We start from the raw sequence: 26,688 nt of genomic DNA, 5'->3' as shown, positions 1-26,688 counted from the left end.
GAGCGTTTGATATTCACAGTCAGACCAAATTCCAGCACTCTCTCAACACAACCAAACAAGGTTGTGTTGAGAGAAGGTTCCCTTCTTCTAGCAGGTTTGGAAGGTTCCCTTCTTCTAGCAGGTTTAGATTTGGGAGCAAAAATATATTGTAACTCCTCTGTTTCCAGGATGAGCATCTAACAATGTAAGTAGCCATTTGTTAATGCATCAAGTATAAATTTTATTGCTTGCAGTTGTCCTAATGTAAAGTTTTCTTTCTGCTATCTTCTAATGTTGTACTTGTGATTTTGCTACCTGCATTAAAAATCATTACAGGTCTGTGCTCTATATCTTAATTTATAAAATTATTTTTACACCTGTTTTATAGCTGATATTTTATTTAATAGCTTGTAATATAGTTTTAATAAAACCTTTAATTTCTAATGACTCCCACTTCAGTGATATTACAGTTTAATAACTTGTGATAGGATGATGAGCTGAGGTATTGTTTATTGATTCTTAACATATTGAACTAATTTAGGTTTGGTTTACACCTTATACTGAATTATACCATTGGTCCATCTTGGTTACTAACCTGCCTGGCAGCAAATCAAGAATTCTGGCAGAGATGTGCCCATCCCTACTACCTGAGATGGTTTAACTACAAATATCACAGGTTACCTCTAATGCACCTGCACATTTGTGTGCACCTGTATGCTTGTGAATATGCACATACTTTTTAAAAAATGTCTGCTCAGTTAATTTTAGATCCCGCTCAGGCTGAATCAGGCAGGCCCCATTTTGAATGCAAGAGCACACACAGCGCCTTGATATTGCCACAAAGAACAAATCTTCTTCCATGTACAGATGAAAAAAATTTGGAATATAATATAATAGGGTATTTAAACTAATTGGCATTAAGGAATCCTGAATATGCATCTGTAAATGGCTTGCAATGTTTATTAGAGATGTACAGAACGTTCCGATGGTGGAACGTTCTGACTCGAAAAAGGGCCTGTTTTCAGCTCGGAGCAGAACCAACCCCGTTTAGATCAAAACGTTTCAACGTTCTAAGTGCCATTTTGAAAGCCTGTCTTCCCCTTGCCGATTGGTTTTCTGGCACTGGCTTCCGATTGACTTGAGATCTCCTTGCCTCTTGGTTGGGTTGTTATCATATAAATCAAATGTTGTCATGAGCAAATGTGCCCCACTGGCTGGAGGGAGGGAGGGGAGGAATACTGTTTGAGGGAATTTCAAAATGTCTTAAAAGGGACTAAGATGTGGAGATAACACTTATACTGTGCCTGAAGATGATACATCAGGAGAGGAGGAAGGTAGGTAGGTTTGTTTTTGTGGTTTTCTTTCCTCAGCACTGAGTACAATATCCTGTCCTATTGATACTATAACTATCTGGTTTTGCTGGATCTCAGACTGACAAAGGCAGAACATGAGTGCCTGCCTTCCTTGAGCTGTGGTTTGTTCTGTTTGGGAGATAATATTGTAGCAAGAAATGGACAGTGGAAGCACAGCGCTCTCTTTCTCACTCTCTCTAATATTTCTTGGTGATTGCTGTGATGAGCTACATGTCTGGCCTTAAGACTAACTTGAGCTTCACTCACTGCTCCGGTCTGCTTTGATATCTGCATTGCAAGGTATACTGAATCAAAATGTGGCTGAAGGTGCTCTAGTTGAGCTTATGCTTGCTGCTAACTAAAGGTACTGCTGTGGCAGCTGTTCCAATTCCAGGAATGTAAGGAGTCATAATTAAGTGTGAGAGAGCAACTTGTGCCAACGATGTTAATGCAGTGCAGTGGATTCTGGGTCAGTAATTCCTTTTTGGCCATTTGGACTGTGTTTGAAAAGTATGTTCTGTGCTGGGAGAGATAGATTCCCTATGACTGTGTGCTTCTGAAGTGTTTTTCAAGGGTTGCAAAATGTATCACACTCTGTGAATGCAGCTTGTTCTAGCCATAGAGAACAATAGGGAAACTTGAAACACTAGGATCCTATGGGTGTGTGTGTGTGTTTTGTTTTTGCTTTAAAAAAATTAAATCACCTGCTGGCCAATTTCTTTTGTGAGTTAGGTGGTAGGTAGCACCCATCATGCCCTACCACACAAACCACTTTGGTAGTCCTTAGGAACTACCCATGGAGAATAATGGGGTGTTTCAAGTTCCACATTCTATGGCCTAAGTACTCGAAACATTAGTTAGTCCTTAGGTACTACTTGAAACATTAGGATGTCCTTGGGAGCTATCCATGGGGAACAATGGGGTGTTTCAAGTTTCACATTCTATGGCCAAAACACTTGAAACATTTCGAGTTTGTTCCGTCGAAACAAACAGAATGGTTGTTCTGGTGGAACATTTTGGCTTTTTGTGTTTTGTTTCAAGCTAAAAACAGCACGCAAAATCCATTTCATGAACAGCCCTACTGTTTATTGTTACAAAGAAATGACAAAAACTAACAATGCACTATTGATAAAGCTCTGACAGTATTATGAGCACATTATGCCTTTACCTGACCCAGTAAATGTGTCAAGAGATCCTTCTCCACTTGTTGTTGTTGTTGTTTCATTGCTGTTCATAGGCTCCGTTTTGACTGCAAGAAGAGAAACTACATAGAAGAATAAGCAGACATGAGATTTTACTTCTAAATTTACAGTTGTTACTGTGCCAGTTACAGCAAAAATGTTCATTTGTGGTTCAGCAAAAAATGTATCAAGATTTAAGAATATATCTACTAGTACACACAACTTAAAAAAAAACATGCATTTGCACTCATCGTGGAACACCAGCTTTAGTAGAGGGAAGAAGAGAGAGGAAGGGAGTTTATCATCTACCCTGTGTCACCCAGCTTTGGAAGATGGTGAGTAGAGCTTGTGGTGAGTACCAACAGCTGCTTCTCTGTTTTCCTCTCTCTTTGGGAGCAACATTGCTGCAGGCCTCTGTTGGTGGCAGAGCTGCAGCTTCTAGGAGGACCCAGAGTGCTGACACAGCAGTTTCTGCTGGCCCCTGCAGCATTTCCAGGGCTGGCAGAATAAAAGAGCACACTGCCTTGGTGGTGAGGTCACTGGTGGGATCACCACCGAAGGGGCGACACCTAAGTGGGTCACCCCTTTGGGAACCATGAGGGTGAGCACTATACTCTGCATGCTGGAAATACAGTTTTAGCTGTTTAATTATATGCCTGAGTGAGGATGTGAACCTGGGTAGAGCTGGGGGTGATTAATCAATTAGAGTGATTAGGGGTGCGAGAAGGTATGACATGGGGGCTTGTTTACACCAGGAGAGGAGAAGAATGGTTCAACATCTTATTCGTATCCCTTCTTCTGGCTTTTCCCATAATAGGGTTATTCCTGGTTGCTTTAACAGCTTGTCCTTTGGCCTGCTACTGCTGCAGTTTAATGCCAGGTTAGAATGCCAGAATAAGATCTCTATTTTCCATAATCTAACTGTGCAGGAAGGGGCTGACCTGGTTCTTATTATGGAGACCTGGATGGGGGAGCTGGGAGAGATTAGTCTTTCCCAGCTCTGTCCAGCTGGATATTTAGTGCAGCATCAGCATAGGCTGTTGGGCCGGGGGGCGGGGGTCACACTTAATTTATAGAAGTTCTATTTTCTTCTCTAGGCCCCCTGTCTAAGTGAGTGCTGGTTCAGAGTATTATACCAGTATTGGGCTCTTGTAATAGAGTGTGAATTACGTTGGTGTACTGCTCATCCCGCTGCCCAGCTGTCTCCCTGCCTGAGCTCACTGAGGTGGTCTCATATTTTGTATTGAGGACTCCCAGAATGATTATTCTGAGTGACATCCATGCTGAGGCTGCCTTGTATGGGGTGGCTCAGGACATCATGGTCACCATGACAACCATGGAGCTGCCCCAACACATGAATTGGGGCACACTCTGGATCTGGCTTTTGCAACTGGGCAGAAGAATGGTGTTTTGAAAGTGGGGGATGTTTCATCTGTGCCCTTGACATGGTCAGATCACTTCCATCTGAGGTTTAGAGTTTCAGCAGCTATACCACTCTGCAAGGGTGGGAGACCTATTAAAATGGTCTGCCCCCGGAGAATGATGTACTCCAGAGGACTCCTAAGGGCTCTGGGAGATTTCCTAGCTTTTATGGCAGGCACTTGTTTTGAAGCACTAGTTGCTCTATGGAATAGAGTAACAGGATGGGTGGTTGACATGATCGCTCCCAAGCACCCTCTCCCACAAATAAGAGCCCGTGCTACATTTTGGTATACACCTGAGCTGAGGGCAATGAAGCAAGCTGGGACATAGCTGGAACGCAAAAGGAGGAAAACTCAGGGTGAGTCTCATTAGAGCTCATTATCGAGACTATTCTGTAGCAGTGATGGAACAGGAAGAAGAATTTCCATCCACCATTACATCTTCTTAATATTGTCCAGTGGAGCTTTTCCAGGTGGAGCAGGGCCTCTTGAAATATTGCCCTGGGCAAGCTGTGTTAGAACTCTCAGTAGCATGCTGTGATGCATTTGCATAGCATTTTGAGGGTAAAGTTGCTCGCATTTGTAAGGAGATGGACTCTACAGCTGATGTAATGTCATTGGGAGAGGTGTCCAGAGTACCAACTGGAGGAGATTCAATTGTTCCTCCTTTGCTGGAGGAGTTTCAATTGTTGGTGCCTGAGGATGTGGAAAAGCAGTTTAGTCAAGTTCAGCCAATCACATGCATGCTTGACCCTTGCCCTTCATGGCTTATTAAATCTAGTAGGAGGGGATTTTTAGCTGGGTCCAGCAGGTTCTAAATGCCTCATTGAGAGAGGAGTGATCCCAGCTTTGTTGAAGAAAGCTATTATTCAACCACTCCTAAAGAAACCTACTCTGGACCCAGAGAAGGTAAACAACTATAGGCCTGTGGCTAATATTCCCTTCCTGGGCAAGGTGCTTAAGCGTGTAGTGGCTGATCAGCTTGACACTCTTGGAGGAAATGGATTATCCAGATACATTTCAATCAGGATTTGCTTGGCTTTGGAATAGAAACTGCTTTGGTCACCCTGTGGGATGATTTGTGTAGAGAGAGACAGGGGGGAGGCAACCCTGTTAAGAAGTCCTGCAGGAGAGGAAGAGACCATCTGCTTCCCAGATGGCCCAGGGTGAGAGCTCGCATTGTCATCTGTTTGCTGCTGCCTGCCTGCTTGCTGCCTGTCTCAGGGGTGACCTGTGGGACTGGGAACTGTGGCTACTTTGCGGGGAGTTTGTGCAGGACTGGGGCCCGGGGTGAGTCAGCTGTTCCTGTGTACCACCTACCCAGACTGGCCAACTCTGGGCCTATATGAACTGCCTTGAGGTTGTTTTAATGAAAGGCAGTATAGAAATTTAACAATAAAATAACAATACATGGGGTCCCCAGGGCTGGGGTGTTGGGGAACTTCAATGTTCACTTCAGGACCAATTTGTCCGGGGTGGCTCAGGAGTTCATAGCGGCCATAACAACAAACGGGCTCAAGACCAACAGACATTGCTAGTCACATGCTTGAAATGGTCTTTTACACTGATCAGGCTGGTGTTTCGTGGGTGGGGACTCCTGTGATCTCCCCAGTGTCATGGACAGACCACCATCTGGTTAAGGTTGAACTCCTAACTATATCCCGCAGGGGTGAGGGGCCTATTAGGATGCTCCACACGAGAAGGTTATTGGATCCAACAGGATTCTAAGAAGCCTTGTAAAGATGTAGTGTTGGCTCTGCCGGTGATCCTGTTGACGCCCTGGTGGAGAATTTGAAGAGTAAACTCACCAGGGCAGTAGACAAGATCAATCTGTGACCCACTTCGAAACTGACTCCTTTGTATATGGAAGAACCACAGGGGCTGAAATGGCAAGGTAGATGACCAGAACACGAGTGGACATGACTCAAATCCAGCAGATTACAACAAAGAGCACATTTGAAGATCTATGCTCAGGCAATATGTGCGGCAAAGAAGCTATTCTTTTCTGCCCATATTGCATCTGCAAGTTCACACCCAGTGGAATTGTTCAGGGTTGTGAGAGGGCTAGTACATGCCCCTCCTCCCTTGAATCACAATTTTGAACCATTAATGACCCACTGTGATGTTTTTAATGAATTCTTTGTGGATAAAATTTCTCATATTCAGGCTGACTTAGAGCACACGATTCTTACAGTGTCTGATGTGAAGATGTCCAGCAACTCTTCTTCTGTGGTTAGGCTGGATCATTGTCAGTTTGTAACTCCTGAGGAGGTGGACAAGCTGCTTGGAATGGTGCGACCTACTACCTATTCTCTTGACCCTTGACTGATAAGGCTTATACTATCTGGCAGGCGGATTGTTGTAGAAGGTCTGGTAGATATTATAAATGCTTCTCTGAGGGAAGGCAGAATGCCTCCTTGACTTAATGAGGCAATTATTAGACCGCTTTTGAAGCAGCCTGCATTAGATCTCTCAGACTTAAGCAACTATAGGTCTGTCTCCAACCTTCCATGGTTAGGCAGTGTAATTGAGAGGTTGGTGGTCTCCCAGGTCCAGGCAGTCTTGGAGAAAAAGGATTATCTAGACCCATTTCAAGCTGTATTTTGGTGGAGATTGCCTTGGTCAGCCTTATGGATGATCTCCAATTAGGATTTGACAGAGGGAGCGTGACTCTGTTGGTCCTTTTGGCTCTCTCAATGGCTTTAAATATCACCAACCACAGAATCCTTCTGGAGCGTCTGAAGGGGTTGGGGGGTGGGAGACACAGCTTTGCAGTGGTTCTACTCCTATCTCTTGGGCAGATTCCAGATGGTGTCCCTTGGAAACTGTTGCTCTTCAAAATCTGAACTTTTAAATTGTTTTCCCCAGGACTCTATATTGTCTTCAATGCTTTTTAATATCTACATAAAACCACTGGGAGAGATCAGGAGTTTTGGTGCAGGGTGTTATCAGTATGCTGATGGCACCCAAATCTCTTTCTCCATGTCAACATCATCAGGAGAAGGCATAACCGCCCTAAAGACTGCCTGAGGCATTGATGGGCTAACTCTCCCTGGTGTCCCAAACTGAGGCAGTGCCCAGAGATGCTTTCTATCAGCTTTGGCTGATACGCCTGCTGCATCCGTTTCTTGAGACAAACTACCTCAGAACAGTTAATACATATTTATTTATTTATTTATTTATTTATTCATCGCACTTGTATACCGCCCTGAACCCGTGTCTCTGGGCAGTTCACAATGATATAAAACAGTTAAAACCACATAAAAATCAGTCAATCAATATGCTGCTAACCTCCACACATGACTACTAAAATAAGCTGCCTTTGTACGTAATGCAGAAACTACAGGTGGTACAGAATGTGGCATCCAGGTTGGTCTCTGGCTCATCTCAGAGCCAGTGTGGCACCAGAAGAGCTACACTGGCTACTAATAAGTTTCTGGGCAAAACACAAAGTGCTGGTTATAACCTATAAAGCCTAAACAGCATAGGCCCGGGATATTTAAGAGAATGCCTTCCTTACCATGAGACCCACTGCCCACTGAGATCCTACAGAAAGGTTCATCTGCAGTTGCCACCAACTCATCTAGTGGCTATGCTGGGAAAGGCCTTCTCTGTTGCTCCCCCAAGACTCTGGAAGGCACTCTACTGAAATAAAAGCCTCCCCATCTCTGACAACTTTTAAAAGTTTTTAAAGACTTATTTTTTCACCCAAAACTTTTAACTGGACTGTGGTTTTAATTTGTTTTAAGGTTTTCATTTTTAAAAAATCTGTTTTATGTTGTAAACTGCCCAGATAGGGAAGTTTGGGGCAGTCTATTTGAAATAAAAATAAAATAAAAATAAAAACATTTCTCTTCTCAGCAGCTTTCACTACCATTGACCATGGTTTCCTCTTCGATACGCTGGCCAGGTCTGATGTGGGGGCCACTGCCTGGAGATGGTTCCACTCCTACCTCGAGGCCCATTTCCAAAAGGTGGTGCTGGGGGATTACTGCACAACCCCTTGGCAATTGTGCTTTGGGTTTCTATTCTTTTCCCTATGCTGTCTAACGTCTACATGAAACCGGAGATTTGGTCTGAGGTGTCATCAGTGTGTGGATGCCACATAGTTGTATCTGTTTTTCACCAGATGCAGGTGAGGCAGTGACTGTCCTGAATCTGTGCCTCGATGCAGTAATGGACTGAATGAGGGTGAACAAGCTGAGACAGAATCCAGAGAAGACAGAAGTACTGTTGGTCGGTGGTTCCTCTGCCCAGGTGAATGATAATCAGCCTGTTCTAAACTGGGCTGCACTCACTCTGAAGGAACAGGATCACAGTCTGGGGGTGCTCATTGATCCAGCACTGTTGCTAGAGGCTCAAGTGGCCTCTGTGGCTTGGAGCGCCTTTTATCAGCTTTGGCTGATAAGACAACTGCAACTGTATGTAGACAGAGATAGCTTGGTCACAGTTACTCATGCTCTGGTAACCTCTTGCTTAGATTACTGCAATGCATTGTATGTGGGGCTGCCTTTGGAAATGGTCCAGAAACTGCAGTTGGTACAAAACAGGGTTGCAAGATGATTAATTGGGAATGGGCACTTTTATCATATTATGCCAGTGCTTCATCAGCTGCACTGGCTCCCAGTCTGTTTACGGGCCCAATTCAAAGTGCTGGTTTTAACCTTTATAGCCCTAAATGACTTGGGACCAGGTTACCTGAGAAAGCACCTTGCCACATATGTCTCAACTGGGACCTTCAGAGGCCCTGCTCTGAGTGTCCCTGCCATACGAGGTAAGGCGGGTGGCTACCAGGGAGAAGGCCTTTTTGGTGGTCACACTCCGTTAATGAAGCCTCCCCATTAAAGCTAATCTGGCACCATCACTTTGTTCTTTTAGATGCCAGATGAAGACCTTTCTGTTTACTCAGGCTTTTAAAAACTGATTTTAAAAACTGATTTTTTAAAAAAACAAGTTTTTAAATTGTTTTGTTTTTGTTTTTTGGTGTGTTGTGATTTGATGTGTTTTATGTGTTTTTACTGGATGTTTTAATGTGTTGTGAGCGCCCAGAGAACAATTTGTTATGAGGTGGCTAACAAATAAATATTCTTATTTTTCTTCAAAAATTGCTATATTTACCAGATGTGCTTTAATGTAAAGTTCATATCGATTTAGCCACACAAGTTAATGAGTTTTTTAAAAAGATATGGAGCAGGAACCCTATTAAAATTATTTGGGACAAATGAAACAGAATATTATTTCATTGTATTTAGTGGCTGACATCTAGTCTAACAAACATCTAGTCTGACATCTAACAAAGTTGCACACAGCCAAAGTCATTCAGCTGTGTGAATGCTCCAAGTTGTGTGAACCTTTGTGCTCCCAGCACACTTGTGCAAGTATTGCACATGTGCATCTAGGGCTGATATCCAACTAGTATTGTGCTAGCCCAACAAGATAAGTTGTGCACACTTAAGAATACTGTAGAGTTTTGTGAGGTTTTGGTAGTACTCTGCTGTTGTCCTAGAAATGATCTTCTCTGAGATATATACAAGGTTGTGCTTAAAGACTGCACAACTTGTTTTGTAATGCACAACCTACTGAACAAGCAGACCCTGCTGAATCAGCTCAACACTAATGCGGAATGGATGTTCCTAGCTTAGTGGAACTAGTTAGTACAACGTCCTTGCACCAGTGAAATATGCACAAGTGCATTAGTCTGCATATCAAACAGTATCTTTCCCCATTTCTATGGAACAAATAGAAATGCATGTAACTTAATCTATTCTTGCCAAATGAGGAAAAAATCCTCAAGAACTATGGTTATTCTGAATATACCCCCCAAATATTAACCTCTAACTAATATAGTGAGATAGAGTATTTCAGAACTATTCTTCTGAACTATTCTACTAAATATGCCCGCCCCCCCCAGTAAATGCATAATTGATAATCATTTGTACCATAGGATCCACATGTCTGATGTTGGGCTAGATAGGCCTTGGACCTGATCCAGCAAGGTTCTTATGACATGTGATTTCCATTTGTTAGTCTCATTTATTGCAACTGCTGCATGAATTGAATACTGCCTGTAACATTTTAGTGGTATTTGTACAACAAAGCAAAAACAAAAAATGTATTCGTATAACTGATATTGGTTTTATTTTTAGCTATTTATAGCTAAATGTGACTTTTTGACATTTTATCTATTACAGACTTCATTATTTAAAAGCTGAGTGAGAGTGCATTTTATTTCAACATTGGAGCATTCATTCTTTTACAAAATAAAGGAGGGGGGCAGGTAGAATGAAGATCTCAAGGCTACCCCAACCCCATCTAAATGCAACACCATTCGGTTATTTGAAGGCTATGCACTTACACTCTCCAGCACTGAAGCACAAATCCACATATACTCACTTTCCATTATATAGTAACACAAAATGGCATTACTGAAGTTGGCCATGCTAGTATAAAAGTATAGTGCTAAGAGAAGCATGTGGTTTTTGAAATGCCTCAAAAGATGCTCATGTTTCCTTTGTATAGTTCAGGTTTATTGCAGTGATATTTTGAAACAGAGGGTAATACAGTAGTGCTATGGCTGAAGCAAGTATGTTCATAAAAACTAAGTATGCAATTTAGAAAGATAAAAATTAGCTCCAAGGAAGCAATCATTAAAAGGAGCATTACTTTCTAATGTTCCAATTTTTCACACTGCAGGAAGTGTCAAGTTTCCTTACTGCAGAAGGGAATCAGACAGATGAATCTAGGTATTACATTTTACAACTCAAAGTGCTGCTACACTAAGACATTTTTATTTTCACCAAGCTTTTAATATTTAGCACTCAATTATTTTTAGCTGCTCTGTTGGTTGGAGCTTTTTGGAGTTGGAGTTATTTTTATGTGTTTATTGATTCCTGTTAGGATTTGAATGGTTGGATGTTTTTCATATAAAATGATTTAAAGTGATATACTTTGTTATGATGGTATTATTAATGAACTGTTTATGTTAGCCACCTTAGGCGTTCCTTTTTTTGGTTGGAAAGGTAGGATACAAATATTCAAATAAATAAATAAAAATAAAATAAAATATAAAATGAAATTTCCAACACAAGAAGCATGCCATGCATAGAGAGCCGGGGAAGTGCAGTCAATGTACTGTTGGGGTTCAACATGAGGGACCATATTCATATCTCTGTTCAGGCAATAAAGCTGATAGGATCCTGTTGGGCAAGTTGTTTTCTCTTATAACTGTGATCATACACATATTTAATCATAAGAAACTTTATCATGTATTTCTTGATTTGACTAGATTTCAAATCAAATCTACTTTAAAAGTCAGATAAAAAGAGATGTCCATATTGTATCATGCACATTTATACCTGCCACAAGTCAATGGGGTATGGAGGTAAGAAGTCACACATACACACATGAACTCTATTTTTCAAACTAGACAGACCCTAGCATGGTCTGTGAATTTTACAAGGTATTTGCAAGTCTTCTGAAACTGAATTATTTTATAGTGCTGAAACAAGAAATGATTCCAATGTACTGTGATGAGCTAAATATCATGTCTGCCATATATATGCATGCCTAGGAGAACGGTAACCCTTGGGTGAGTTCTCTCCCTACCCACTATTAACATTTAATAGCAACTTAATCAGCTACAATATAATAAATGCTTCATTAGAGCTTGGACTCTAATGCTTCATTCGACTCAAGCATGAAAAGCAGCAAAAACTTGTTACAAATTGCAATACAAAAGCAAAACACTCTGGACAACAAAATAATGTTAGGTAGGAGTGAATTACTGATTCTATTTCCCTGACTATGAAATTAATGTTCTATATTTTGACTCAATTGCATATACATAAATAAAATAAAATAAAATAAAATAATAATAATTATTATTATTAACATTTATATTCCGCTCTTCCTCCAAGGAGCCCAAAGCGGTGTACTACATACTTAAGTTTCTCTTTCACAACAATCCTGTGAAGTAGGTTAGGCTGAGAGAGAAGTGAGTGGCACAGAGTCACCCAGCAAGTCTCATGACTGAATGGGGATTTGAACTCGGGTCTCCTCGGTCCTAGTCCAGCACTCTAGCCACTACATCATGCTGGCTGGAAATTAGAATCTCATTATAATTTAAAGAAAGGATAAATAAGGAAAGTGAATGAGATAATCATAAATAGATAATCCCGATTCCAAAATACTTATTCTTCAGTGTTGTATCTAGAATGCACTCATTTGCATTCTTGAATGGACCTAAACACTAGTATGGATATTTACTGAAAGAAACCTAAGTTTATCTTTGTCATTTTTATTTCATCACTATTTCATTTTTATTTTATTATAACATTTATCTATTTTTTAACACCTAAAATTCCTGTAGATCGCACTACATCCTATAGCTACTTAGCCTATATACAGACCAAAAAGCCCGATTACAATATGACATGACAGTGACATTGTCAGGAGGGCCATGTCGGCCCCATGAAACTGTTGTGTTGTGTGTCATGTCGGAGATCCCGTATGTCTGTTGGAACTCCTTCTTCACTGCACTCTCCTCCTCCCCACCTTTAGCTTTGGGAGCAGGGAACAGGCTATACATTGCTTTATTTTCATTCCAGTGAAAGCGTGCATGCGCACACAGACACAGACAGATGCCTTCCCTGACTTCCATTTAAAAGGGACTTTAAAAAGAAATATAAAGAAGAAAACAGTTCCTTTTAAACTGAAGCCATGGAAGGCAACTGTCTGTATGTGAGTGCTTCCCCTGGAATGAAAATCAAGCGAAGTGCAGCCTTTCCCTTGCTTCCCACTCAGTCAGAGGAAGCATTGAAGATGGTTCCATCATCTGTTGATATGTTGAATCCCAACAGAATTCTGCAATGACAGCCGGGAGCCTCCTGACAGTTCCAAAGCCCCTATAACCCTACTCCTAGGTTTGTGTACAAATTATTATTTCAGCAGAAAAATTAGAGTGATTTCCCCCTCACCATTACAGTGGCACCAGCCCTGAACCCTCATCAGCAGGTCGCTAGCAATTCAAACATAATGGCAGGAGAGGCCTTGTAATAATTCTGCTAGTGAAGAAAAATCCTATCTACATCTTAAAACCAAATAAGAGACATTCACTCTTTGGCTGGGTTCAGATATAATGGGAAACCATGGTTTGCTGTTACAGAAACAAGCTGGGGAATGTTCCATGTCCCTCTCTTTCATGTGCAAGAGGAGGAGAGTGAAGTCTGCTTTCTCTGTTTGAAATATACCACAGTTCTGTGTTAAGTACAAACTCAGATAATTGAGGGTTATTCAAACCACAGTTAGGAATGAATCAGGATCTGAAACCACAGTTCAGTCTTATTTATTTATTTATTAGATTTATATACTGCCCTTCCAAAATGGCTCAGGGCGGTTTACAACATGATAAAAACAATTAAACCAAGTTAACAATTAAAATCAAACTATTACAACACAATAAAACCAATTAAACAGCTAAAACCCCTGAAATCAGGGCAACAATTTAACAAGTCTTGTCATATGCTTCCCAGGAGCGGGGGAAGCATATTCCCTAAATGAATACTATCTATTCTCAACATACACCAATGTGTACCACTTGTTTTATATCCGTGGGGAAACTAGCAACATAGCTAGGGATGAAGAGCAATCCACTCCCACCTTGCAGTGAAGCATTTGTTGCAGAGTCATTTCCTCTGCTGCAACTGGACTGCAACTATACACTTGAATAATCACAAAAGCCTGTGCAATCATTTATAGCTAGTTAAGCACGTGTGGCAATTCCACCATGATGTAGCACATACAAACCACTTATATAAGAAGTCAACTGATCTCCCTTTCTTGTGTGGCCTGAAATGTGTAGATTTATCCTTGATGTCTTTTAGAGAGGTAAGTGTATACATATATAATATTATAGAATAATATATAATATAAAGTTATAGAAAAACATGTTATGATAAAATGTTACAGCTTCCCTGTTTTTCTCTCATTATGTAACAAATTCTCAGAATCAGGAGAATGCAGCGCAATGACAAAAAAAGAACAAAGCACAACTATCAGAGATTCAACACAACAGTCATGAAGCCAGTCACACACATGCACTATACCAGGATCGCTCATACTTGTTGCAGAAGAGGGAGTACTACAACTCAGCAACCAGTCTGCAGTGTTTAAAACAGTCATGTTGTCACCTGAGAATCGGAATGGTATACAATTGTTTGAATATCTGCTTAACAGACAGGAATATTTTTTCAATAAAAAAGAAAGAAATAAAATTTCACTAGACAGTTTTAATAACTTTTGGAGTAAATCAACAGAGACAGTTTTGGGAACCATTTTTGATTGTACAATGATTTCTATATACATTTTATCTACCCAGGTTAAATGCAACTGTTTTCAATAACATAATTTTGGATACCATGTTTTGGTACCAAATGTTTTGGATAACATGTTTTTTTGGTACCAAATCTACCAAAAAAGTAGATTTAACAGGCATAATATTGGGAAGTAGAGTATCAAAAATAGGAGTATGAACCCATTTAGACACACACTGCTACATGGTGGCAGGAACCACACAGATGAAATTACAAGTGAAACCTCACTTGTAGCCCACTTTGTATTTGCAAACAGTAACAGATGTGACTGAAACCTGGAGTTGCACTACTATTCAGAGTAGACAATATTGGCTCAGATGGACCAGTGGTTTGACTCTGTACAAGGCAGTTTCCCGTGTTCTAATTATGATATGTATCCAGGAAAATCAATACATTAGGGGACTCACTTGCATCAAGTTGGATGAAGTGGATACTTAGGCTCAGTGCCTTATATACTTTCTCCTTTTTAAAAATAAACATAAATGGAAATAAATATAGAAAATGAATTTTAAAAGTATTGTTCAGGTATATAGCTGAGCTATACTTTGATAAACTGTGTTTTGACCATCCATGATTATCTCTAAATAAAAATATTAGAGATTTAGCAAGTATAGATTTCCAGGCTAATGCAAATATTTTGAGTCAACTAAACTAACAGATTCAAGAATAGCTGTTTTAAGTCCAGCCTACATGTTGGTCTTGCAGGAGAGTAACAGCAGGAGAGAGGGCATGCCCTCAACTCCTGCCTGTAGCTTCCAGTGGCATCTGGTGGGCCACTGTGTAAAATAGGATGCTGGTCTAGATAGGCCTTGGGCCTGATCCAGCAGGGCTGTTCTTATGAAATGCAGGCTGACTGAAAAAGCCTCTGTAACTCCTGTAACACATACTGCCTACTTCCATTAGATTTTTCTGCATGCCATGAAGAATTTGTATGCCAGTATCAGTCATAACCAATCACAATGGCATAAAACTCTTCATGCCAGTTTATCATTCAAAAAGAGTGCTATGCAGCAGATGAGGGGATGAAGGTACCATGCAGAAGCCTGCAATATGAGTTAACATATGGACCTTACAATAGAAGTAAGATAACAAGAAATGCAGTGACACCTTAAAAACTCACTAGTTGACTGTGGCTTACAAACTTGGGAATACAAACAAATGAACAAAAAACCCACCCCAAACTCTGGATGAGTATACTATACACTTAAAAAATGAATTATTTGCTTAGGTGAGAGAATTACCCACAATTTTCATACTGCCTTTTCACACTCTAGATATACAATGGCACCTGCTTAATTCAAATGCTACACACTTTTCCTAGTTACCGTGCCAGCAGGTCAATGTCAGCAGTGGACCATAAAAACCAGACTCAGCTGTGTGTAGAATAAGGCTCAGTAATTTACAAATGAGTAGAATCAAGGCAAAAACCAGGCGGTATATTTGGTAATAAGACAGTGAAAAAGGTGATTCGGTGATTCAATAGGACGGACAAGTTAAAAGTGTAGAGCCAAAACAAAACATGAATGGGACTATTACACAGACAAAATGGAAACAGGTACAGGCACTGCTGTAGACACACTAGAAGTAGAAGAGAAGCAGAGGCATGGCCTGGAGAAGCAAAACAACGATGCACAGGAAATAACAGCATGTTTTTCAAGGTTCTCAAGTTAGAGTACAGTCAGTAAGGAGAAGCAAGCCTTTCCCCCATAGATATTCCTAGTTTATAGTCAACTCACTAATTTGCTTTATTTTCTGTAGATGTATCCCTAGCTACCTTTTCTCCTTCTTTAGAAATGTGCACAATTTCCACCAACCAGTTAGTCTCTAATGGTGCCAGAGCACTTTCTGTTTTTAAGCTGAAAGAGATTGGTCTTCACTCACCGCCTGTTCCATTTGTTGTAACAGATGTGCTGTTAAGATTAGATTTGTCCAGTTTAGAGCTACCTGGTGTTTCACTGCTTCCCACAAGATTATGAGGACTTGCTAGATCCTGCATTTCCATAGATCTATTAAAAGAAAAGAAAAAAGAAATAGAAATAATACTATTACTATGCTATTTGCATTATAGAAGCATGTGACTAACCTTTTCAATCATCCATAGTACACAATACAACTGAAATTTTTCCCCCCTGAAAATTGTATTAGGGAAAATGGCATTTTAAGATTAGAGAGAGAATAAAAATCTTTTCAATGAAAAACACTCCTGAAATGCAATAGGTGAATGTGAGGTTCAAGGGACAGACTGTTTTTAAATTATTTCAATTCCTTCATGAAGTCTACAAATGTGCACTAAGAAGCAAGCCAACACAAGGATTTTTATACTGCTCTAGTAGTCAAAAACCAGTGGCTGACATCCAGAGTAATGCTGCACTAGTACAAACAAAGATGCACACAAGCAAGAAGGTTGCATAGTCGAGTAGATGCTCAAAGTTTCGCAATCTCTAGAAATCTTGGTCTGCTTGCACAAGTACTGCACTTGTGCAACAAGGATAGTACATAAATGGACTGAATCAAAGGATTCAAAGCAGGAGCTGTGCAACAAGTTGTGCTAGCACACATTTTCTTTGGAAGACTGATCTAGGTACTAGTTCATGCTTTGGTAACCTTGATAAACAAATTACTTCAATGCACTCTGTGTGCCTGCTGTAGAAGTGTGTCCAGAAGCTGTGTCCAGAAGTGTGTCCCAGCATTAGTCTGGGACACAAGCTCCCAACTTAGCAGAAGTAGGTAGAGCAACATCATACAATTTGTGCAATATGTTTGTATTAGCGCAGCATTAGTCTGGATGTCAGCCATTGTATGTTTGTGAGTCAGTAATGGAAAGACGTGAGTATGCAAATGTAGTGAGGGAAAGGGTGTAGGGCTGTGCGCGGACTGGCTAGCAGTCTGTTCCACTCAGTAAAACCAGTTCAACACAGTTCGAGGGGCCCTGCTTGCAAAGGGGTATCCGGTGAGCATGTTCGAATTGGCCCTCAGCATCCCTTCAGTATGCTTTTCTCACTGCTTTCTCGAAAAGGCTTGTCAGCTCTTTGGGTATCTCCTCCCTCTTAATTCTGCTTTTATTTGATTGATTGATTGATTGATTGATTGATATATCACCCTTCCAAAAATGGCTCAGGGAGATTTACATTAAAACAAAACAATTAAAATCAATTAATAGTTAAAAACAGAGACTATAAAAAACCATAAAACAATTAACAATTAAAACATTCAACACAGTTTAAAACCCTGAACAACCAGGTTAGAGCAGATTAAAAACATTTACAACAATTTAAAAACCCCGGAAGGCCAGGCAAAGCAGATAGGTTTTGAGTGCTCTCCTGAAGGCCAATAATGAATTCAGATTATGGATTTCTGCAGGGAATGCATTCCACAGCCCAGGAGCAGCTACAGAGAAGGCTCGCCTCTGAGTCACCAGCAGACAATTTGAGGAAGCCTGATGAAATAGGCACTTCCTCTCACCTGCTGATTCACCCCTACAGCCTCCCCCAGCCCAAATTCGCCCTACAAGAAAATATGTATTCAAAGGGGCTGGGTGTCAGAGAGAGCCCTTATGCTTTTCTTGAAGAAGATAGAACAGGGGAGGTGGAAGGTAGGTTTGATTTTGTGGTTTTCTTTTCTCAGCACCGAGTAGAATATCCTGTACTTTTACTGCTATAACTATCCTGTTTTGTTGAATCTCAGATTGACCAAGGCAGAAATTGGGTACCTGCCTTCCTTGAGTTGTTGTTTGTTTTGTTTGGGAGATAGTTTGGAGACTACCCTGGGAAGAGCAGAAGCAGCTTCAGGAGGTGAGCAAGCTTTTCTAAACAGAACAACATCTAGCCTTACACCCCTTCAAACTAACTTACAGGAGGAGGGGAGATTTTGAGGGGCTGGTTTCTCTTTAAGGGATAAGTCCTAGTCTGTGTGCGTCTTATCTGCCAGGGCTAGCACAGTCTCTCTGTGTGTTATTTGCTAGGGCTGGCATTTGTCAGAGCTAACAAACTCCAGTGTTTTTGTTTGTCCCTGCCTGGAGCGAGTGGAGTCAGATTGGGCTGTGGGAGGCCCCACGTTCCTTTGACATTCATTTGACCCACATCCTGTGTCTCAGTTTGAAGCCTACTCTCTACATAAGAGGAGAAGAGAGCATAGCGAACAGGGACAGCAAACAGGACATTCGAGTTTTGCAGGAGTTTAGTGGCAAGTGTGTGGGGAAGCTTGGAACAAGCCCCTGTGATCACAAGGAGCCCGGTGGAGAAGAGGAGGTAAGTACAAATCCCTCCCTCATATTCTTGAGAAAGTATGTTTAGGCAGTTAAATCGTTGACTATTATAGCTTAGACCTATCCTTCTAATAAACTATCTCTAAATACTGTCAACAGCCAACAAAACAAGTATAAAGATAGAAAGTCAGCAGGGGAAGGGGCATTTCCCAGTGTATTGCACAGAGTGCCATAAGTATGACTATCTGCCCCATGGGCAGAAGTCATGGGTGTGTGCTCAGTGCAAGGAGCTCCTGGCTCTCCCAGAACAAGTTCGTTCCCTCAAGACCAAGGTGACAGATCTGGAGACGCACAGAGAGACAGAGAGGCATGCGGACGGGACCTTCGGGGATGTGGTAGAGGCATCCCACTCCAGGGCTGATAGCTCCTCTGCTATCAGGGAGAATGAAGGTCACAGGGAAGGAGAACATTGGTCTAAAGTAGTGGTGTGCATGGTTTTGGTCCAGCCCCATGGGAAAGACCGCCGGACAGGTCCGGTGGTCCGGCTGGGCGGGGGACTGTGACTTTAAGCGGGGGGGTGGTAGTACTCCCCCCCCCCGCCGCTCTTCCCCCTCTGGCGCTGGTCCGTTGAAAAATCTTCTTGGGGCGGCAGAGTTCCTCCCTGCCGCCCCTGCCCCCGTCGTTGTTAGTTAAGGCTTAAAAGAGACAAGCCATGAATACACTCTAATTTGCTATCATAGAATCCACACTCAGAATACTTCAGAAACAACAGAACCCTGTACCCCATGGGTTAGAAACCCATGGGGGTGGTTGGCACCCCATGTTAACTACACCACCACTCGCTCTGGGCCACCCCAGCACCCCCCAAGTGCACTTATGGGGCTGCTGAAAGCTTCATTATCGATTATGAGGAAAAACCTTAAAGACACGTAAACTTCAACAATTCACCAAAAATCAGCCCCCTGCCCAAATCCTTTGAAAAAATTCAGGCAGCTTCCTTGCCCCTACCCGGCACTACCACCAACCCCACACTGCTCTAGGCCACCCCTTTCCCCCTGACGTGAAGCGATACACCCTACATTATACCTAATGGGGGGAAATCTTAAAGACGCGTAAACTTCAACAATTCACCAAAAATCAGCCCTTTGCCCAATCACTTTGCAATTGGGGTGGTAGACTCCACCCATTAGGCACTACCACCCCACCCCACTCCTTTGGCCCAGATCCCACATTATGCCCCCAATCTTCCCCTTCCTGATGTGCTTCGCCATGTTCCCTCCCTCGGTGTTTTTAAAAAACATCTCAAAACACACCTTTTTAAGGAGGCTTTTTAATGCTCCATTATTGTTTTATCTGGTAGGTTCTATAGCTTTTTATAATTTTCAGTTTTAATTTGAACCTAATAACTGTGGTTCTTAATCTGACTTTAAAAAAAATTAGTTAATTTTATTACTTTTATTGTATGTGTGTCTATCTTATTGTTGTGATCCACCCTGAGCAGTAGTGCACTGGAGGGGCGGGGTATAAATATTTTAAATAACAACAACAATAATAACAATAATCATCATCATCTCTCCAAACTGGGTGAGCGGGCAACAAAATGGCAAATGCGGTTCAATGTTGGCAAGTGTAAAGTGATGCACATTGGGATGAAAACCCCAATTTTAAGTATACGTTGATGGTATCTGAGCTGTCGATGACTGACCAGAAGAGGAATATTGGGTCATGGTGGACAGCTCGTTGAATGTGTTGACTCAATGTGTGGCAGCTGTGAAAAAGGCAATTCCATGCTAGGGATCATTAGGAATGGGATTGAAAACAAAACTGCTAATATTATCATGCCCTTATACAAAACTATGGTGCGGCCACACCTGGAGTAGTGCATACATTTCTGGTCACCACATCTAAAAAGGAAGATTGTAGAACTGGACAAGGTGCAGAAGAGGGCAACCAAGATCGTCAAAGGCCTAGAGCACCTGTCTTATGAGGCAAGGTTACAATACCTGGGGCTATTTAGTTTAGAAAAAAGACGACTGCAGGGAGACATGACAGAGGTCTAGAAAATCATGCATGGTGTGGAGAAAGTGGATAGAGAGAAATTCTTCTCCCTCTCACATAACACTAGAACCAGGTGTCATCCCATGAAATTAATTGCCACAAAATTTAGGACCAACAAACGGAAGTACCAGGGGCGTAACTAGGTTGGAGTGGGCCCTGAGACAAGATTCTTAAATGGGCTCCCCCCCCGCCAAGAATTTTTTAATAATAATAATAATAATAATAATAATAATAATAATAATAATATTTCTATACTGCCCTTCCAAAATGGCTCAGGGCGGTTTACAAAGAGAAATAACAAACAAATAAGATGGCTCCCTGTCCCCAAAGGGCTCACATTCTAAAAAGAAACTTAAGGCACACACCAGCAACAGTCACTGGAAGTACTGTGCTGGGGGTGAATAGGGCCAGTTACTCTCCCCATGCTAAATAAAGAGAATTACCACGGTAAAAGGTGCCTCTTTGCCCAGTTAGCAGGGGACTTTTATTCTCACATTTGAGAATAATTTGCCTTTAGCTGGCAATCGAAGAACATCTAGGCAAATTCTTCCAGCAGAATCAATATTGGGATGTTAAAGACAGACTGGTGGCTAGTAGGAACCAAAGTCTTCAGCAGTAGCAGGCTTGTTGTGAACTCCTTTCTTAGGGCAAGACTTATTTCTTACACTTCAGAAGTTACCAGAACACTTTCATTCCATAGGGCTTTTGAGATAGGTAAATGCTACTAATAGGGCAGGAAGGGAGAGATTATCCCCCACTTGACTGTGATGTGTAGTTTTATTTCACATTTTGTAAACCTCAATACAGGAGGACCAGTTTACTTAAATAGCACATATTTAACAAAGAAAGCTTCATTTTGACACACAAGTACCATCTTGCAGGCATCTCAGAAGAGCAACAAGAAAAGCAGCCAAAATATTTTTTAACCATCTTACATCACGCTGAATTAGATCAACAGAAGGTAAACATTGAAGACCTCTCAATGATCATAGTACTCTTTTAAAAACCTTTCATAGCAATAGATCAAGAGGCCGAATCAAGGATGGAAAGGGAGAGACTCTCCCCATTGACAAGTTAAAGTGAGATTTTTAATTAGTCTTTGGAACTGTGATTTCTACGTCGTGGAGTTCCTTCGCACTAATTACACCAAACTTTAAAAGATTGCGATGACTACAAATGTACCCCTGGGTTTGAGCCTCCAAGGAGAGGGAGAGATTAGCGATTCCGTCTTTTATAGACAGTGAACCAGAGATCCTTTAAACATCAAGGAGGACGCCTCCCCCTCTCAAACCGGGCGCTGCGGTCCCGGCCTCGACACACCCTTCCCTGCAGCACCGGCAATAAAAGGAGCAAGGCACAAAGCAAGGTAACTTACTAGGCGATAGCCGCGAAAGCAGCACTGACTGCAGGAAACAAGGAGAAGCAGGGGCCACTCTGCTCTTTGCACAAGCTGCAAAACGGCAGCTGCGCCCCTCCACCCCACCACCTTCACAGGCCAAGGAGCTTCCCCGAGACCCAGGCTCATGGGAAGCCCCCTCTACCTTTTCCAGCCGCTCCAACCGAGCCTGAGCTTCGGTCCCACCCCTTTCGCGTTGCTATAGGATGGTGACCTGCAACTCTGATTGCCATTGGGTGAGATCGGGTTCAGGTGCGCCAGATAGGGAGAGCCGTAGCGATTGCTTACAGCTTCTCCTTGGTAACGCACGAAAGATCGGGTGGGGGAGAGCCTCTGAGGGGTCCCCCCAAGGCGGGGGGCCCCGAGACTACGGCCTCCCCCTGCCTAATTGTAGTTACGCCCCTCGGAAGTACTTTTCCACACAACGCATAATCAACTTGTGGAATTCTCTACCACAAGATGTGGTGACAGCCAACAACATGGATGGCTTTAAGAGGGGTTTGGATAACTCCATGGAGGAAAGGTCTATCATCGTATACTAGTCGGATGGCTGTAGGCCACCTCCAGCCTCAAAGGCAAGATGCCTCTGAGTACCAGTTGCAGGGGAGTAACAGCAGGAGGGAGGGCATGCCCTCAATTCCTGCCTGTAGGCTTCCAGTGGCATCTGGTGGTTCACTGTGTGAAACAGGATGCTGGACTAGATGGACCTTGAGTCTGATCCAGCACGGTTGTTCTTATGTTCTTATAGTGCTGTGGTGAGAAATGGACATTGGCAGCACTCTCTCTCTGTAATATTTTTGGTGATTACTGTGATGAGCTACATGTCTGGCCTTGAGAATAACTTGTGCTTCACTTACTGGTCTGCCCTGCAATCTGCATTGCAAGGTGTACTCATTCAAAATTTGGCTGAAGCTGCTCTAGCTGAACTTATGGCTATGCTTCCTGCTAACTAAGGGTGCTCCTGTGGCAGCTGTTGCAATATTAGGAACTTAAGGAGTCATTATTGTGTGTGAGAGAGCAACTTGTGCCAAAGATATTACTGCAGTGCAGGCAATATGTCTGGCATTGGATTCTGGGTCAGTGATTCTTTTTTGGTCATTTTTGGACTGTGTTTGAATGTGTGTTTTGTGTTGGACAGATTCTCTTTTACTGTGTACTTCTGCAGTGTTTTTCAAGGCAGGATTACAAAATACATTACACTCTGTGAGATTGCAAAATGCATTGCACATCTTGTTCTGGCCACAGAGAACAACGGGGAACTCGAAGGTTCCACATGAGTAGCTCCTAAGGACATCTGAAGTGGGTTGGGTAATAGGGCATGATGGGTGTCACCCATCTCCCAACCCACAAAAGTAAAGGCGTTAAAATAAATGTTTAACCTTTTCCCAAATCAGTGACCTGACTTGATATAAGGAAACGTCATACATTCAAATGTGCTTTTTGCATAGGTACACATGATATGTTTTGGTCCCTCCAGATCCCTATGGAGCTAGATGTTCCCAGGAACAGCCATCACTTTCCATGTGAAGAGAGACTATGGAAGACTTGCAGTGTTTTTTAAACAGATTCAGTTTATCAGTTTAGCAGATGGAAGTGGAATACACACAGGCAATACAAATTCCTAAAATTGTTTCAGCCTCCAGAAGCATGAGCAGTCCCCAAGACTTGTTATTGCGAACTAGCTCCAAACTCAAAATGTTCAAATCCTCTTGCCAAAAGGAAACCTGTCTTTTTTTTACTTCTGCAGGTCAACAAGACTTGCATTCCATATGACATACACATATGATTAACAAACAACATAATTCCTTAGAATAGGGGAGAAATGTACCCCAGAATGAGTCAACAGTACCCCAGTTGCAAGACTGGGGGTGGTCAGTCCTCATGTATTATTATTATGTATATTCCTATTTCCTACCTTTTTGTGGAGAATGGGAGGTTTGCAATAGACATTTAGATGCAAAGCTTTCTACAGCTGCCTATCTCTTTATCGGTTCTCCAGATATTTACTGAACAATCACACATTTGGAGAAGCACTTGTGTTCTGTTCAAGCTCTAAAAACCTGCCTGCAGGCCTAAATGTTTCTTCTCCCCAAATATGGGACTGCCTAAAAAAAACAGAAGAGAGAAGACGGTTTGGTGTTGGGTTATGAGACCAGCAAGTGCAAGCACATTACTCACGTTTTCTACAACTGTGATTTGGCAGAATGGAATCGTGGCTGCAGCAATGATTACATGAGACAGCTTCTGGCTTCCAACCCACCCCAAATCTATTTTAGTGGCTCATGTCAGATGGATCAATTTCACAGCTAAGGCTGGAATGCATCTAAAGTTTATCTGGTCCAACTACCTACTAACAGAACCTCTACAACAATACATCCACATCAAATATTAACTGAATCCACATTTTCCATATAAAACGATGCTACCCCAAAAGCCTAGGAGCAAAGCATATTTTTAGCAGATCATGTGGCTCAAAAAAATGAGCATGTAAATGAATGAATGACTTTATAAAAATGAACATACAAAAATGAACAAATAGAAACAGCCACCATCTTCGGCATATTCCTTTATGTCAGGGGTTCCCAATCTTTTTTTTTTTTTTTAAAGTATACCCCTTCTGTCACAAACCTTCAGATCAGGCACCTCACAGAGATTGTGTGTGAGTGTAGACATGTGCACGTGTGCGTGCGGACACACACAAATGTAAATGTTACAATCATGTGGCAGGCTAGTCCAGTCAATGATAGACATCCAGACAGCTCATGAGTTCTTCAACTGAAATTAATGGGACAATTAAACCTGTCCCATTAATTTCAACAAGACCGCTTATGAGTAACTTAGTGTGAATGTGAACCAGTAACTGTACTAGCCTGTCTCATATCTGTAACATTTAAATTTGTGTGGGTGTATGTATACACATACATAAAAACACAAATGTAAGAGTTATAGTTCAGGAGACAGGCTACCACAGTCACTGGTTCACATTCACACTAAGTTACTCATAAGCAATCTTACTGAAATTAATGGCAGGTTTACTTGGGAGTACTCAGTGCTAATTTTTTGTAGCCTGTCAGGCTGAGGGAAAGGTATGGTGAGCTTCAGCATGTCACCAGCCAATCAGGAGTAGAGGACAAGAATCTTCTTCCTCCCCCCACCCTCGACCTTCTGCAGCAGACATATTGCAGACATATTGCACATGTCACCTTAATCATGTCAAGCTAGTGATCCTCAGAACAAATAGAATGGCTGCAGCATGGGAAAGCAGGAGTATTCCCTAGGAACACTTCAAGAACTCCTAGGGTTATTAGCACTAGTTTGGAACACCTGCTTCACTTCAAAATAGAGATCTGTTAGTCCCTGATCAAGATGCGAAGTATGAACCTCTCCTAAAAAGAGAGAAGTTTCTTAGGCCAACAGAATGGCCTAATCCCATTTCTAACCATCCTGAATATTATGGCCAGGATACATTCTGCCATTCATTCAGCCAGCGTGGTGTAGTGGTTAGAGTGCTGGACTAGGACCGGGAAAGACCTGAGTTCAAATCCCCATTCAGCCATGATACTAGCTAGGTGACTCTGGACCAGTCACTTCTCTCTCAGCCTAACCTACTTCACAGGGTTGTTGTGAGGAGAAACTCAAGTTTGTAGTACACCCCTCTGGGCTCCTTGGAGGAAGAGCGGGATATAAATGTAATAAATAAATTCTGTGTAACCCAGCGCAATCCCTCTTAAGCTTCCTACAATGTTTAGTGCAAGTATAAATATAACATACCACACTAGAACTAAATGCATCTCAGTGCATTTTAGTGACCCTTTATAAGACTGGAGAGGGGCTTTTTTGAGATTTGAAGGTTAAGATGGAGGTGTTATTACACATTTTATGCAAATGCATCCTACTACTGTCTATGTTCAGAGCTGATTAAGATTTTAGCATTTCTTCTCCATAAAAACAATTTGACAGAGATGACAGAACTTAATGTATCATTATGAGCAAAAAGGGATCTCTCATTCCATTATTAACTTTCTTACTGGTCTTGTGGTAGCAAGCATGATTTGTCCCCTTAGCTAAGCAGGGTCCACCCTGGTTGCATATGAATGGGAATGGCATCTAGGTTCCAAGTTCCCTCCCTGGTATCTCCAAGATAGGGCTGAAAGAGATTCCTGCCTGCAGCCTTGGAGATGCTGAGCTAAATGGACCAATGGTCTGACTCGGTATATGGCAGCTTCCAATGTTCCTATGATGGTCTCTAGTTTAAAATTATCAATTTTATACCAGCAACATACAAGATAATTTTGTACATGATGGATATAATTTAGGAATCTGCATGGGATGACATTTGTGTTCCTTTCTGAGCTTTGAATGGAATGTAAATGCCTGGAATGTTCTGTCAGAACAACCAGTTGAGTCGGATGTTCCGATGGAACAGGCTCGGAACACTTGAAATGTTCTGAGTGCCAATTTGGACTCCAAAAATGGCATTCTTCTAGTCTGCATACACACAGCAGCCATTTGTGTGGTTGTGCTGACCACGCAAATGGCTGCCATGGGTGAGCAGAGGCCAGAAGAGTGCCATTTTAGATTGTCAAAATGGCAATCGAGATGCTCTGAATGTTCCAACTTGGAATCGAGTAATTCTGTTCCATGCTCGGAACAGGCCATTCATTTGAAGGGCTTTTTGTCCCGAGCTTGGAACACTTGAAACAGCCCATTTCGCGTTGTAAAGTTCC

General features: G+C 41.9%; 1 protein-coding gene across 20 annotated transcripts in view; it reads right to left on the bottom strand.

Annotated features, from left to right (window-relative positions):
• Nucleotides 1-26,688, bottom strand: part of EYA4 (EYA transcriptional coactivator and phosphatase 4) — a 224,044-nt gene that overhangs the window by 86,353 nt on the left and 111,003 nt on the right. For 11 of the 20 annotated variants that reach the window (XM_053287739.1, XM_053287730.1, XM_053287769.1 and 8 more), the window contains 3 exons: nucleotides 16,185-16,309; nucleotides 14,052-14,120; nucleotides 2,500-2,595 (listed from right to left, as the gene is read on the bottom strand). In XM_053287739.1, coding sequence (XP_053143714.1) covers nucleotides 2,500-2,595; nucleotides 14,052-14,120; nucleotides 16,185-16,309 — 290 coding nt within the window. Of the gene's footprint in view, nucleotides 1-2,499; nucleotides 2,596-14,051; nucleotides 14,121-16,184; nucleotides 16,310-23,876; nucleotides 24,067-26,688 lie in introns of all 20 variants that reach the window. The other 9 variants (XM_053287825.1, XM_053287832.1, XM_053287838.1 and 6 more) reach the window with 4 other exon arrangements.

The sequence above is a fragment of the Hemicordylus capensis genome, chromosome 1 (genome assembly GCF_027244095.1).
Source record: "Hemicordylus capensis ecotype Gifberg chromosome 1, rHemCap1.1.pri, whole genome shotgun sequence".
In the NCBI taxonomy this organism is placed as follows: domain Eukaryota; kingdom Metazoa; phylum Chordata; class Lepidosauria; order Squamata; family Cordylidae; genus Hemicordylus; species Hemicordylus capensis.
The sequence above is the reverse complement of the archived record's forward strand: the minus strand, read 5'-3'. Positions and strand labels throughout refer to the sequence as shown.